This window comes from Protobothrops mucrosquamatus, unplaced genomic scaffold (genome assembly GCF_001527695.2).
Source record: "Protobothrops mucrosquamatus isolate PMUCROS unplaced genomic scaffold, P.Mucros_1.0 scaffold3320, whole genome shotgun sequence".
Classification (NCBI taxonomy): Eukaryota; Metazoa; Chordata; class Lepidosauria; order Squamata; family Viperidae; genus Protobothrops; species Protobothrops mucrosquamatus.
The window spans coordinates 27,413-42,042 of NW_015389310.1; the positions used below are offsets into that span (position 1 = coordinate 27,413).

Sequence of the window (14,630 nt, forward strand, 5' to 3'; positions counted from 1 at the left end):
TCGCGCCGCCGCGACTTCCTGTGCGGCGCGGAAAGCATGGCGGAAGCGCCGCGCGGGCAGGGAGAAGCGGAGCCCGTCTCCTCCGAGCTGGAGCGGTTCCTGCAGCGGCACCCGAGCTTGCGCGTCCTCCCTCCGGGGAAAAAGGTGATCGGCGCTCTCCGGTCCGGCGCTACGGAGCTCGGGGAGGCTGGGCGGGTTGGGTGGGAGACCACGCGGAGATCTCCAGGGAGGCGGGGAGGTTTGGTCCAAGCTGGGGACCAGTTAGAACAATTAATCAGTGGAACTGCTTGCCTCCAAAAGCGGTGAATGCTCCAACGCTGGAAGCTTTTAAGAAGAGACTGGACAGCCATTTGGCTGAAATGGTATATAGGGTTTCCTGCCTGAGAAGGGGGTTGGACTAGATGACCTCCAAGGTCCCTTCCAACTTTATTATTATTGTTGTTATTACCTCCGTTTGAATCAGGCAGGCTGTTCTTGAGGGCAGGTTGGCTTGGCGGCACCTGCCCTGCCTTGTCCGGCTTCGGCAGCTCGAAACAGCTTGGTGGAGGGGAGACCACTGGGAAATCCCTGTTGCCCAAGCTGGGAAGTTGCATGCGAATTGGTCTTGGCTTAAGGAGGCAGCTTTGGTGGAGAGGATGGCTTGGCGACACCTGCCCTGCCTTCTCCAGCCCGCAAAGCTCAAAACAGCTGGGCTGATGGAGGGGAGACCACTCGGAAATCCCAACGGGTTGCACCAAAGTGGAAAATTCAATTTGAACTGGTCTTGGCTTAGGCAGCCTGCTCTTGAGAGTTGTATTGGCTTGGCAGCACCTGGCCTGCCTCAGCTGGTCTCCAAAGCTCAAGAAGTCTGGGCCGATGGACACCTGGATGGGCCACCACTCAGAAATCCCAGGAACGACAGAGCTCCAGTCGAATCGGTCTTTGTTTACCCTGCCTTTCTCCTCCAGGTCCGCTGCACGTTGACCGGTCATGAGCTGCCTTGCCAGTTGCCTGAGCTGCAGGCTTTTACAGCTGGGAAGAAATACCTGCGTTTGAGCAAGGCCCCGGGTGTCTCGGACTACAGCGAGTACGAACCGCACATTGTGCCCAGCACCAAAAACCCGTACGTGCGGTTCACAAATGGTGTCCCAGCAGGGGGAATGGCTGAGTTTGTGCATTATGCTCGACCGTGGTTAGCTCAGACTGAGGTTTCTGCAGCAGGCAGCCTGGGATGGATTGAGTTCAAATCGAGCAAGCCATGGAACAAGTTAGTGGGATGGATTGATGGCAGAATTTGATGGGCGGTTTGTTGAGCTGCGGTGTAGCACAATGTGCTCAGTGGAGTGATCCAGTTTCCTCCTTCCCCTTTAATTACACACCACAAATAGCTGGGATCACAACCCAGCCAGATTAGAAGGTTATGTGGACGAATGATCATGTCTGTACAGTATTAATATTCAGTCTTTTTCATAGGTAAAACTTTTTCCTTCCTTCCTTCCCCTTTCCTTCCTTCCTTCCTCTTCCTTTCTCTTTCTTTCCTTTTTTTTTTCTTTCTTTCTCCTAGGAATCAACTTTTCTGCAAACTGACCCTGCGTCACCTCAATAAGATCCCGGAGCACGTTCTCCGTCACGTCCAAGGCCGGCGTTACCAGAAAGCACTTCGACGATGTGAGTTGGCAGTAGAGTCTTGTTTCTTTTTTTCATCCCGACACCAGCGTCTTTTCTCAAACGATTCCTTTGTTTCCTCTGGCTTCAACCTAGCCTAGGAGGTGGTTAGATCACGTGCTCCAATCCTTGATGGTGTTTCCAAAGGCAAAGAAAACTTCCTCCAAGGGGAGAGAAGCAGGCAAGGGGTGCTGGGTATGGCAGGATAGACTGCCCCAGACACAGGTTCTATTTAGCACTGATCGCTTGGAAAGGTGGAATGGAAAGGGCCTGAAATCTTTCTGACTGGATCCTTTTCTCTCTCCTCTTTATAGATGAAGAATGTCAGAAAGAGGGGCTGGAGTACGTCCCGGCTTGCCTCTTGCAGAGACGCCGACGGCCACGGCAAGACACGGGCAACGGCTTTGGCGCAGGGAAGGGGAAGCCTAGAGGGGGATTCTGGGAACCTCCCGCCAGTGATGAAGGGGGCAATGAAACGGACGACAGCCTGAGTGACTTGTACCCGGGTAAGTGAACTAGAAGGTCAAAATAACATCTGGATGCGAGCTATGATTTAGCAGGTCCTGGGTTTGCTGTTTTCCTCTGCCCACCCCATTCTGTTTCCTTGTCTGCTGTGTGCTTAAGAAAAACTCATCACCGATATTCCTAAGGGAGAGCCTTGTTCACTAAAGTTAGAAATGTTTTGCACAATGAACTAGACAAGAAATTCCAGCCTGTTTTGTGCATATCCCTTCTTGTCTTGGGTGGAGATCTGCCATCTTTGTATCTTATATTCCTGTTCCTTTCTCTCCCCCTTTTAACCTTTGACTGATAAATGCTTAACTGTAACTATGGTGAATGTTATTACTGTTTTTATCTTTTCAATGTTTCTGGTTTTAAATGTTTTCTAAGCCGCCCAGCGAGAAGGGCAGCACAGATAAACCCAATAAATAAATAAAAATATTTTACCAGGAATGGGAGCTTATTCGTTACTACAGCTATTTTCTAAAACCGTAACTTTTATGCCACCAGGGCTGGTTTCTGGAGGTGGAATTTGTAAGAAAGGTTCTGGTGTTGATTTTAAGGGATTTTTTTTTAAGGTTTACATTTAATGTTAAACGTTTAAACATTTAATGTTTAATGCTTATTTTCAAAGCTGAACTGTTCCCAGAAAAAAACGCCGCAGGCAAGGAGACCCCCCACGAAAGTATGAGCGACAGTGACGAAGAGTCCCCGAGGCCGGTGGTGGAAAATGGCAGCCAGATCGAAACGATGGAGGTTGATTCGCAGACAGCCACGAAAAGGAGAAAGGTAAATCCAGACAATTTTGACATTCGTGGTTGTGTTCATGCTCACCTTTTGCTAGGCTAGGTTAAGACTTAGGAGTTGCACGTGCTAAGCTTGGTTCCTTTTAAGCTCTGCTTACATTGCATCCGTTTCTGGACCGTGAGGGATTTGGGGATAGTCCCATTCCTTCCCACCGTTAATGCTATTTATAGATTAAAAGCGATTGCTGTTTTCCAATTCTTCACACCTTCGTTCTTATACAGACAAGACACTGTTCGCTCTTGACACGGTCCAGGATTTGCAGGTTTTAAATAACCTTTCTTATATTCCCAGGAGTGATCAGGTTAAATAAACGGTAATATTTTTAGTAGTAAGATAATTCTGGAGCTGAAGGTCAGACATTCCTCTGGTTTCCTTTTAAAAATCAGCTGAGCAGGGACAGCATATAATTCTGAACATCCCGAGGACTTTTTCTCAGCAACATATACAAGTACCAGACTTGGATTGCCAGTTAGTAGGTCTTTGCCCCATCCTCATGAGGCCTAGAAACTCCTTTAAAGAACCATTTCTTTACAAGTTTCCACTTACTGTCTGCCTTTTTTTCCCCCCCCTCTTGTCGGTCCAGAAACAAGTCACCCCTCAAAAGAAGAAATTCAAAAAGTGGAACAGAAAATCTAAAAAGCTTCGGAAGAGCCATTAACAGGAACTCAAGTCTTTCTGATGGGTCAAGCTCCAGTTTGTCTGTGCGGCGAGAAGACTATCATTAGCACTCGAGCATGTTGCATTTTATTTAAGCGTGGTCCTTTTTTTGAGGGTGTGTGTGTAAAATTGTATACATGTCACTGTTCTTCGTTTATATAAAGTTGTTCCAACTTTACTGCATTTCTGAATTCTTCACTTCAACAGTCAAGGGCAAAATTGCCACAAGGAAATCCGTTTCGTCAGAACCCCAAATTTTTATTCAACTGCTAATTCTGGTCGCCTCTAGGCAGCGAATAATTACAGATAAAGGCCAAATAATACTTGTTTTTCTAAGATTTTTCTTAGAAAGAGGGAGGGGGGGAACATTGCTCGTTTAAAAATTGCGATAAACAAGAGCCCACCTTAACAAAAACCAACAGCCGCTCAAGCGACTGCCTGGTTTCTAAGCTAAAAGTTGTGTGTTTGTCCTTGAACTTGGAAAAGAAGGCGCCACAAAATATTTTTCTGTTTTAACGTTCCCAACTCTGCCTTCCAGTACAATCAGATTAGAGGGTTGAAAACTTTTGTGCAGTATAAAATGTTTGGAGCAATGAAAGGTCACTATGCCGAGACAGCAGATACCAGGGAAGCAGGAGATAAATTATAACTAGTCCTCAACTTACGACAATGTACTGTATGTTGGTGAGACAGTTGTTAAGCAGCTTTTGCCCCATCTTACAACATTTCTTGCCAGCGTTGTTAACGGCCATTGTTAAATTAGTCACACGGTTAAATGAATCTTGACTTCGCTAGTCAGAAAGTCGCAAAAGAGGATCACGTGCCCCTTTCCCCCTCCCGGGACGCTGCAACCATCATAAATGTGAGTCAGTTGTCAAACATCCGAATTTTGATATAAGTTGAGGACTTCCTGTAGTTCCACTTCTGGCTAACACAGTTTTCAGCTCCAAGATGAAGCATCCAATTGACTTTGAAAGTTATTTTGATTATCTGCTCAGGGGAGCCATCGGTGGTAGCTCACTTTGCAATTATCTTGTTCAGAATCGAATCACAGCTTTGAAATACAGCTTGACTCACATTTATGACGGTGGCAGTGTCCCGGGGTCGTGTGATCTTTTGCGACCCGACAAGCAATGGAGAAGCCAAATTCACTTAACCCCCACATTACTAACTTCACAACTGCAGTGATTCATTTAACAACGATGGTGAGGAAGGACGTAAAACGGGGCAAAATTCACTTAAGAACTGTCTCACTTAACAACACATTTGGGGGCTGGGTTGTGGGCGTAAGTCGAGGATTACAATACATTTGTTGCAGGAGATATTCCCCGAGTTAAAAGGTGGCTGGAGAGACCCTGATTTTGCTCCGACTTGTCACAAAATGAGTATTTTCAAGTGCTGCAATAATGTAAAAAAATCTCTTTTAACTCTTTCGGCCTAACCATTAAGATTTATAACTTGGATGGTCTGTTCTCCATCTGGGATGTGATTTCATTTAATTACAACTTGAGCGTCGACCAAAAAAACAAAACAAAAACAACAACCCAAAAATACAAGATGGGACACCCATCACACTGAAAAGTACACAGCAAGGTTATCGGATCACAGCAGTTTTAAATTTAAGAAACAAAAAACAGTTGTCAAAAGAAATTCAGCTGTGGCAGACTCGGTGGCCGCTTCTTCGTTCCAATTTTTTTTTTTATCCAGGAGATTATATAAAAAAAAAATGCGAGAGAAAGACAAAAGTTCTCGAATGAAGAAGCACCTGGCAACGGGAATCAGATTATCGGCGCAGTCGTGAACTAAAACAACTTTTTTTTTAGAAAAAAAGAAAAAAGAGATTGTGCCTTTAAAAAAAGGGGGAAAGAAGCACCTTTGCAAATGCTTGCCAATGCTTGTAAATGTTTGGTTTTGAATTCCCAAAACTGTCGAGTCGGTCCCCGGATGCCGAGACGCTGTGTTCCTTTTTCTTTTTTCTTTTTCTCCCCTCCGTTCCTCCGTTCTTCTCTACCATTCCTTCTTCTTCTCGTCCATGGAGACGCCGCCGGGACCCAGGGCCACCACGAGAAGCAGGCCTCCGATGACCGACATGGTTTGGAAAAAGTCGTACTTGAGGAAATCGTGCATAGGCTTGTAGCCGGGGACAGTCCAGAAAGCGTTGAAATACAGGTTGATGGCAAAGAGCCAGATGACCAGAGTCAAGGCCGCCAGCTTGGTTTTGAACCCGATGGCCACCAGGATGATCAGCACCGTGCCCACCATGTTCTGCAGGATCTGCGGCAACCGGGAAGAACAGACCGTGAATGAGAGCTAGGCAGAAACAGACACAGAGCTAACCCCCCCCAAAAAAACCCCACTTAGCAACAGAAATTTAGGGACTCAATTGCTGTCGTAAGCCGAGGACTGCCTGTGTGCTTTGACGCTTACTCGGTCCAAATAAATCCCATAGAAGAGGAAATTTCATTTTGATGTATGCCGATTGGTGTACTTTAAAAGTGACAATAAAGTTATTATTATTAAACACCTGGAATTCGGATTTAATACCGTCTTAAATCTATAAATGCATCTATCCATCTCTCTGGTCAATTGAATAAACACATTTCTGTTCAATTTTAACATCGAAGGCTTTAACACCTCGCGTTTTGGATGTTGCGAGCCACCCAGAGTTACCATTTTAGAATTATAAATTATAATTATAGAATGATAATAATCATAAAAGCGAGGTCATGTGGCTGTGGGACCCTGTAAATGGCCCAAGCGCAGTCATATGACCATGCAGGGGACGTCTGTCGGAATTCCGAAACCGGGTGATCCCTTTCGAGGGAGGGGGGAGTCTGTCATAACATCAAACAGTTGCTAAGCGACAAGTCCTAATTTGAGGACTCCTTGCATCTTGTGGAACACCTGAGCTGATTGTATCTTCCAATTATGTTAGGCACTTACCGAAAAGAAGCTAACATCTAAATGCAGGAGGGTCATAAACATGAGGACTAGAAGCACTCGTCCCCCCAGCTGCATGTATTGCTTCGGGGAGCTTTCCCGCATGGTAGGTACTCCGGCAAACATGCTTTTTCCTTCCGACCGAGACTCCGCCAGCAGCAACAGCAAACCCCCTCCTAGAGCAAGATTTCTGCAAGGAGAGAGAGAAGAGACACCCCCCCCCAAAAAAAATTCGTAATATTTGGCACAACCAAAACTTGCAAAATCTTTTCACCCACGTCAACAGAGGTGGAAATGTTTCCAGACCACATTCCGTATCCTTCTGGGGGTTCCCTGTCTCCTTTGGGGGCCATTTTTAAAGGACTGTAAATTTGACAAGCAAGGCAGTTAAATTAAAGAGCCCGTTTTGTCTAGGTGTTAAGGCACCAGGGTGGAAACTGGGTGATGGTGAGTTCTAGTCTTGCTTTATCCATGGCCAGCTGGGTGACTTTGGGCCGAACACCAGGAGTCAGGGAGTTCCAGTCCTGCCTTAGGCATGAAAGCCGGCTGGGTGACTTTGGGCCGAACACCAGGAGTCAGGGAATTCTAGCCCTATCTTAGGCATGAAAGCCAGCTGGGTGACTTTGGGCCGAACACCAGGAGTCAGGGAGTTCCAGTCCTGCCTTAGGCATGAAAGCCGGCTGGGTGATTTTGGGCCGAACACCAGGAGTCAGGGAGTTCTAGTCCTGCCTTAGGCATGAAAGCTGGCTGGCTGACTTTGGGCCAATCACCAAGAGACGGTGAGTTCTAGTTCCATCTCAGGCACGAAAGCAGCTAGGTGACTTTGGGCCAATTGCCAGGAGACTGGGAGTTCTAGTCCCGAATTTTTATTTTATTTTATTTTTTTTCGGACCGGGTGCTACAAGATCGGTTCGCAAGGGGTTCTAAGCTCGGTTAGAATAAGTGTGTGAAGCAACGCAAAGTGAGACATACCTCATCAAAAACTTCAAGTCCCATAAAATGCTGTATGCAATTGTCTAGAAGGGGGGAGGGAGAAAAAAAAAAGACAAGACGATGAAAACCTGAAATATATTCAGAGCCCCATTTCAATCCCGTAGGGAATTCACTCCGTTTTCCGAGACAGGTTTTGGAAAGGAGAAATGGGCGCGGTTTCTCACCTGTAACGCAATAATTCCGAATAATCCAAAGCAGGCGTATTGGACAAAATTCCTGCTCAGCACCAGAATGCAACCGCCTAGGAGAAGAAGAAGAAGAAAAATGTAAGAATGCAGGTAGTCCTCAACTTGCCAACACAACTGAGCCCAACATTTCCGTCGCTAAGTGAGACAGAAAAAAATCAAATGTCCTTGCTCTGTCCACTGCAGTTATATGCCCATCAATAAAATATCAGCTAGTTTTCCACCCCGGAATCTGTCCACTCTCTTGAGCTAAGCCCAACAGGATGATGAAATGAGAGACAGTTTGGTCTAGTGGCTAAGGCACCAGGCTAGACAGCAGAGAGATCATGAGTTCAATTCCTGCCGTAGCCAATGAAAGCCAGTTGGGTGACTTTGGGCCAATCATCGGGAATTTGGGAGTTCTAGTCCCGACTTAGCCAATGAAAGCCAGCTGGGTGACTTTGGGCCAATCACTGGGAGTTTGGGAGTTCTAGTCCCGACTTAGCCAATGAAAGCCAGCTGGGTGACTTTGGGCCAATCACTGGGAGTTTGGGAGTTCTAGTCCCGACTTAGCCAATGAAAGCCAGCTGGGTGACTTTGGGCCAATCACCGGGAGACAGTGAGTTCTAGTCCGACCTTAGGCATCTATGCCATCTGAGTGACTTTGGGCCAATTCCCAGGGGACGGTGAGTTCTAGTCCCACCCTTAGCTGGGTGACTTAGGGCAGTCCCTCTCTCTCAGCCCAACCTACTTCACAGGGCTGTGGTTGTGGGGAAAAGAGGAAGAGGAAGGAGTGTTAGGCACGTTGGCGCCTTGAGCTATTTGTAAAAATAATACAGGTGGGATACAAACAAAGAAATAAAATGGTCTCCAGCTCCTGGGTTCCAGTTCCTGACTGTGCCCCCCCGAGAAACACAACTGGCGTAAACCCCGAACCCCCCCTGGGTCGCTTACTTAATTGCCCAAAGAGGTTAATGAAGACGAAGATGGAGGCCAGCACGTAGCCGCAGTTCCACGTGCTGTTGATGTAATCTCTCTGCTCGCTCCACTGGAACCACATGCGAATCCCGTCTTCCAGGAAGGTGCTGATCAGACAGAGCCGGGCCACGTGGGGAAGGTACTGCTTCGTCACCCGCAGGAACTGTCCAGAGAAGTCAAAAGAAAGACAGGTAAAGGAAGGGCAAAAGGCCGGCTCCCCTTCTCTCCCCTGCCCCCTCCTCCATCAGATCTTCGCCGTGCAAATTATGAGGACGTCTCCTGCGTCATTATAAGTAGTCCTCAACTTATGATCACAGCTGAGCCCCACATTTTCAATGTTAAGTGAGACATTCGCTAAGTGAATTTTGCCCCATTTTAGCCACCTTTCTTGCCTCAGTCGCTAAGCGAAACACTTGTCATTAAGTTAGTAAACCGGTTGTTAAGTGAATCTGGGTTTTCCCATTTGACTTTTCTCGTCAGAAGTCGCAAAAGGGGATCACACGACCCTGGGAAACTGCAACTGTCGTAAAGATGAGTCAGCTGCCAAGCGGCCGGATTTCGATCACGTGACTACGGGGGAAACGCTGCAACGGTTGTAAATGTGAAAAAGGGTCCTAAGTCCCTTTTTTTCAGTGCCGTTAAAACTTAGAAAAGTCACTAGATGAACAGTTGAGTCGAGGATTAACTATATTTACAGCTGCCAAGTTTGGCCTGGATTTGAAATTCACGTGTTTGCATTTTGGAGGCTCAGCAGCCCTTCGCAGTCCTTGGCAGTCTCTCCATTTGCAATTTATAATGCTACTACTACAAAACAGCCAGCTTAATTCCCGTGCTCCTTTTCCTACAATTAAAAAGCCCGCACTGGGGTTTTTCAAAGATGGCAAAAAAAAAAAAAATCTCTCGCCGTTGCGCTTTGCGTGCCAATCATTTTGATTTTCTTCCAAGGAGCCAAATCAGATTGGAAGAATCTTCAAAGAGACTGAAGAGAGAGAGAGAGAGAGAGAGAGAGGAGAGAGAGAGAGAGAGAGAGAGAGAGAGAGAGAGAGAGAGAGAACACCTTGCTCGCATCAATACTAGAATTTTTTATTAGCTTTAAGGATTTGTGGCTTTTAAAGGAACAAGTTTCTAGCCCTTGTGGTTATAACCTCCCCCCCCACCTTCCCAACAAAGGAAAAAAAAATCCCTGACGCTGTGGATCATGGCTACTGAAACCTCAGACAGCAGAAGTACAGTAGCTGCAAAAAGATTTGCAGCAAGGAGAGAAAACACGGCCAGCAACTCCGTGCTTGCAAAATCGGACTAATTATACAGTACAGTGATTGCACAAGGAGAAGAAGAAGAAGACGTAATGCATGTTTTCTTAGTTTCTATCGTTTGCCCCGTTTTTTCTTCCATTGCTAAGCAAAATGGTTATTATGAGTAGTGCCCAAATTATGACTTTCTTGCTGCAGTTGTTAAATGAATCACTGCAGCCGTTAAATGAATCTGACTTCCCCATTGACTTTGCTTGAGGTTGCAAATGGCAATCACAGAGAGAGAGAGAGAGAGAGAGAGAGAGAGAGAGACACACACACAGAGAGACACACCAGGATGTTGCAACCACCCTAAATAAATATTGGTTGCCCAAACGCCTGCATTTTGCTCGTACAGGGATGCTGTGAACGGTCGCAAGTGCGAGGACTGATCCTAAGCCACTTTGTTCAGTGGTGTTGTAATTTCAGTCGGTATACAAATCGTTACAAGTTGAGGACATCCTTCACGTCATCAATCCCTCTCTGTAAAATCAAGCCAAGATCATAGACTTTTCAGATACTCCCTATTTCAAAACAAATTATTTTTTCCTGGAAAGCACCCTGAGATTTGGGACTCCCCAAATGAACAGATAAAATTATACACAGATGGATCACGCGGATTAAAATTACACAGGTAAGAATCTGGGGGTTCAAACCCCACAGTTAACCCTGGACCGCCTCAAAACATGTTTATTTTATTTCTCGGTTCAATTGATGTGCTGCCCGTCTCACCATCGAGAAGACTTTTGAAACGTATTCTAAACGTATTCTGACTTACAACAGGACGCAACCATCTACAGCGGTTAGATAGGCTTAGTAGAAAAGCGGAAACGAGATCCAATCTTGGTGGAGGCGTCTCTGCACGCAGCAAGAGCCGTGGACAGCCTCTTCAGATGTAACCACAAGCAAAGATGGTTTGCTAAATCCAATTAATACAGGTGCTCCCTGATTTACAACAGTTCATTTAGTGACTTGAAGTTAAAATGGCACTGAAAAAAGCGGTGGTTAGGATGGTTTTTCACACTTACGGCCGATACAGCATCCCCAGGATCACGTGATCCAAGATTCAGACACTTGGAAACTGACTCACATTTATGACGGTCACACAGCTCCGGGGTCATGTGATCCCCTTTTGCAGACTTCTGACAAGCCAAGTCAATGGGGATTATCTGCGTGTATATAGTTATTGAGCAGTTTTAAAGCCGCTGGTTCTTCTTTGGCTGCCAATGAAATGGCTGCAGCAGATCAATCAATTAATGATCAATTAATCTGTCCAAGTTAAGGGCAAACATAACCTTTCGCAGTGCCAGGTGGTTCCTAGCGCTCATGTTGTGCTAGCAATGTAACCAGAGATCTGGAGAGGAATCAACAGCAGGAAAGAACAAATAAACACAGCCAACCCACTGATAACAAACCAAGACATGAGAACGGTGATTCATTGAGATTGTTTTTGCAGCTTGAAATGTTAGGTTTACTGCAATGGTGGGTTTGCTATATGGGAAGACAGCCGAGATCGTAGATTTATTGAAAGGGACCTTTTTCTGCCAATGTTTAGGGGCTCGGCATGTTGTGTGAATTAGCCCACAATGAACAAAACGCACATGAAATGGGGCAAGGTGATCCTGACCACAGTAGTATAATTTGCGGTGTCAGACCTACGTTGCTAATGAAATAAACCCAGTTTATCAATAGACGAGAATATTTGTAGGCCAGGGTTGAAATGAGGGGTCCTGGTGCTCTCTGAGATTGGTGGTTTTTGAAAAAGATGTTTCATGACCCAACTAGGGTACATCATCAGTACTAGAAGGGAGTGGGGTGTGTGTGGAGAGGAGGAGGAGGAGGAGGAGGAGGAGGAGGAGGAGGAAAACTGTGGGGTCCTTTGTGCTCTCTGAGCTTGTTTGTTTTCTTGTAGACATTGGATTACCCAACTAGGTAACATCATCAGTGCTAGAATGGAATAGGATTTGGGGAGGGATGTTCTTGGCAGTCTCTGAGCTTGGTGGGTTTCCTGCAGACGTTTCATTATCCGACCAGCCTCAGGTAGCACTGATGATGTTACCTAGTTGGGTAGTGAAACGTCTGCAACAAAACGTCCAAACTCAGAGGGCCCTAAAGACCCCCCCCAAATTCGATTTATATCGTATTCTGAAAAGGCCAAATTGTAGATTTGTTTTTTTAAAAAAATTATAGCCTAGGAAAAAACAGACCGGCCAAGTCACCTCTTGGATCCTTTCCATGGTCAAAGATAACTGGCAAGGTTCTTCTTACCAGCCCTTGACTGGACTTTTTTTTTATGTTTTTCATTGTTCGTGTTTACTTTTCAACAGCAGATGAATACTCATTTAAAAAGGAAAAAAAAAGGCAAGCCAAAAGAAGGCAGCCTGACCTAGCTTTTTGCCCTGCTCATAGGGTGTGTGTGTGTGTGTGTGTGTGTGTGAGAGAGAGAGAGAGAGAGAGAGAGAGAGAGAGAGAGAGAGAGAGAGAGAGAGAAATAACACAGGGACAGAAAGAAGTTTAAAGAAGGGCTAACTCACAATTCGCCAAACTAGCCAACATGACCAATTAGTCACGCATATCCTTGGAAAGTTGGGGCAAGCGGCACCACGACAATCCATCTAAAACGCTGGAGCGAAGCCGCTGATATTTTCATTCATTTTATTCACAGAGAAGGCTGAGCAGGAAGGTTTTCAAAACCTTGTTTTGTGTCCTGTCAGCTTATCTTACTCAGCACAATATGATCGATTTTTTTTTTTAAGAACTAAGATTAATCCTTATCCAGCCAAGCATGCGTGTGGTTCATTGAGCGACCGTTCAGAGTTACAACGGCACCCAGTCACTTAGCAACCCGCTTGCTTAGGGGCACAAATTCCGGTCGTATGGCGAGGACCACCTGTCCCCATCATGCTCCCACCGGCTAACTTGCGAGCAAGGAAGAGACATATAATCCAGGACATCCCAAAAAGCAGGCACGACAAACAAACAAGCCTAGATCCGACGTCAAACCAGGTTAAATTCTGGGAAGTGGCTCCAATTCCTCAGTCAAGGAAGACAAAAAAAACCCCAGCTGCCAGCTCTGTTAGGCCGGATCTACCATTTTGTAGAGGAACGTGTGCGTTTTTTGCCGAGGGCCGCCCTAGACCATCTCTAGCCCCGAAGCCGTGGTTTACAGCCCAGGCTGTGTGCCAGGCTAAACCGAAACTTATTCAGCAACCATGGTTAACACTGGCCATCTTAGCCTGGGGTGGGCCTCTTTTTTCCCCCGTGGCAGAAGGAAGAAAAGCCATCCTTTTTTTTTCCTTTTTTAAAAAAGGGGGGGCCTTTTGTTCAGCCAAATCTCCCCATTCAGCTCCAGAGAGCTGGGGGCAACTGCCTGGGCTACCCCCCACACCCCGCTTCCCAAATGCAGGGTCAGCTCTGATGGGGGAGAGCCCTGCTCCCCACACCCCCTCCACCAAATGGACCTCTAGACCTTTCTGCCTTCCGTTTTTGCTTTATTTGTTTATTTCTTGTTTGTTTATTTATTTTTTTGCAAAGGATAATTTTAAAAGCCAGCCAGGCACTTTCAATTCCAGGACCGTCGGCAAAAAAAAAAAAAAAAAAAAAAAGTGGAACGCAAAAAGATCGATGAAAACGGCCCGGGAAGAGACTGAGGGGGCGGGAAACCCCCCCCCCATATGACGCTCCCTCCCATCTCCCACGTTTCCCTCCCTTCCCTCCCTCGCCTCTTTGCAAACCAAAGGGTCCAGAAAGCCCCCCACCCATCCAGCCAGCCAGCCAACCACTTGGCCGGAGCCCCTCCGACCCAACCAAACCCCCACCTGGTCTGCAAAATCCTCGGCGTTGCCCATCAAGTCGTTGCTGCCCATGGCTGGTTTTTCCTCTTCCGTTGGGGCGGGGGGGGAAAAAATCTGCTGGGAAAGCCGATTTGTAAGGCACCCGCCCCCCCCGGCTCTTGGAGCGCTGCTGCTGCCGCCGCGATTGCCCAGGAAGTGGCGGAGCCGCCGCGTTCGCCTCGCCTCGCCTTGCCTGGGCTGTGCCACGTAGGCCGATCCTTAAAGGAACCGCGCGAGGGCCCGAGCAGCCGGCAGGGAGGGCGGGAGGGCGGGCGGACGGAGGGCCAGACCCACGGGAGGCGGGCAGGGAAGGGAAGCCCGGCCCCGTCTCGTCTCGTCCCGCCCAGACGGGGATCCCCCGCCTGCAGCGCCCAGGGCTGGAGAGATGCGCCGCGCGTAAAAACGCGCGCTCCGCCCGGTGCGCAAAAGCGCGGGGCCGCTTGGCCAGGAAAGAGGGTTGAGTTTTTCCCGAATTTCCGAGCGAAGAGAAAGCGCAAATGGAGGACGTTCGCACGGTCAGATGTTTCGGCTGGATTGGGCATTTGTGGGGCCTCTCCCGGTCGACTCAGCCAGCCAGATGTTCGGGCTGGATTTCCCATTTTTGGCCTAGCTGTCAAGTCATCCCAGCCAGATGTTTAGGCTGGAGATGGCATTTGGGCATTTTGATCCCCCTGTCAAGTCATCCCAGCCAGATGTTTAGGCTGGAGATGGCATTTGGGCATTTTGATCCCCCTGTCAAGTCATCCCAGCCAGATGTTTAGGCTGGAGATGGCATTTGGGCATTTTGATCCCCCTGTCAAGTCATCCCAGCCAGATGTTTA

General features: G+C 47.2%; 2 protein-coding genes across 2 annotated transcripts; one reads left to right on the plus strand and one right to left on the minus strand.

Annotated features, from left to right (window-relative positions):
• The first annotated feature begins 33 nt into the window (after positions 1-33).
• On the plus strand, positions 34-3,788 carry SURF2 (surfeit 2). Its single transcript, XM_015826834.1, has 6 exons — positions 34-144; positions 948-1,102; positions 1,544-1,647; positions 1,959-2,150; positions 2,780-2,934; positions 3,536-3,788. Exons 1-6 carry the CDS (start codon positions 37-39, stop codon positions 3,608-3,610), a joined length of 789 nt encoding a protein of 262 aa, XP_015682320.1. The 5' UTR covers positions 34-36; the 3' UTR covers positions 3,611-3,788.
• Positions 3,789-5,086: 1,298 nt separating this feature from the next.
• On the minus strand, positions 5,087-13,929 carry SURF4 (surfeit 4). Its single transcript, XM_015826832.1, has 6 exons — positions 13,795-13,929; positions 8,661-8,847; positions 7,707-7,783; positions 7,522-7,565; positions 6,553-6,739; positions 5,087-5,883 (listed from the first exon to the last, which is right to left on the minus strand). Exons 1-6 carry the CDS (start codon positions 13,840-13,842, stop codon positions 5,617-5,619), a joined length of 810 nt encoding a protein of 269 aa, XP_015682318.1. The 5' UTR covers positions 13,843-13,929; the 3' UTR covers positions 5,087-5,616.
• Between the last annotated feature and the right edge of the window lie 701 nt (positions 13,930-14,630).

What these genes read in the sequence shown, in the direction of transcription:
- SURF2 (XM_015826834.1), top strand. Translation starts at nt 37, where the DNA reads ATGGCGGAAGCGCCGCGCGGGCAGGGAGAAGCGGAGCCCGTCTCCTCC. An exon ending in TCCTCCCTCCGGGGAAAAAG is followed by an intron (nt 145 to 947) that starts GTGATCGGCGCT and finishes TTTCTCCTCCAG; the next exon opens with GTCCGCTGCACGTTGACCGG. An exon ending in CCAGAAAGCACTTCGACGAT is followed by an intron (nt 1,648 to 1,958) that starts GTGAGTTGGCAG and finishes TCCTCTTTATAG; the next exon opens with ATGAAGAATGTCAGAAAGAG.
- SURF4 (XM_015826832.1), bottom strand. Translation starts at nt 13,842, where the DNA reads ATGGGCAGCAACGACTTGATGGGCAACGCCGAGGATTTTGCAGACCAG. An exon ending in CCGAGGATTTTGCAGACCAG is followed by an intron (nt 8,848 to 13,794) that starts GTGGGGGTTTGG and finishes TTCTCTGGACAG; the next exon opens with TTCCTGCGGGTGACGAAGCA. An exon ending in GACTTGAAGTTTTTGATGAG is followed by an intron (nt 6,740 to 7,521) that starts GTATGTCTCACT and finishes CTCTCCTTGCAG; the next exon opens with AAATCTTGCTCTAGGAGGGG.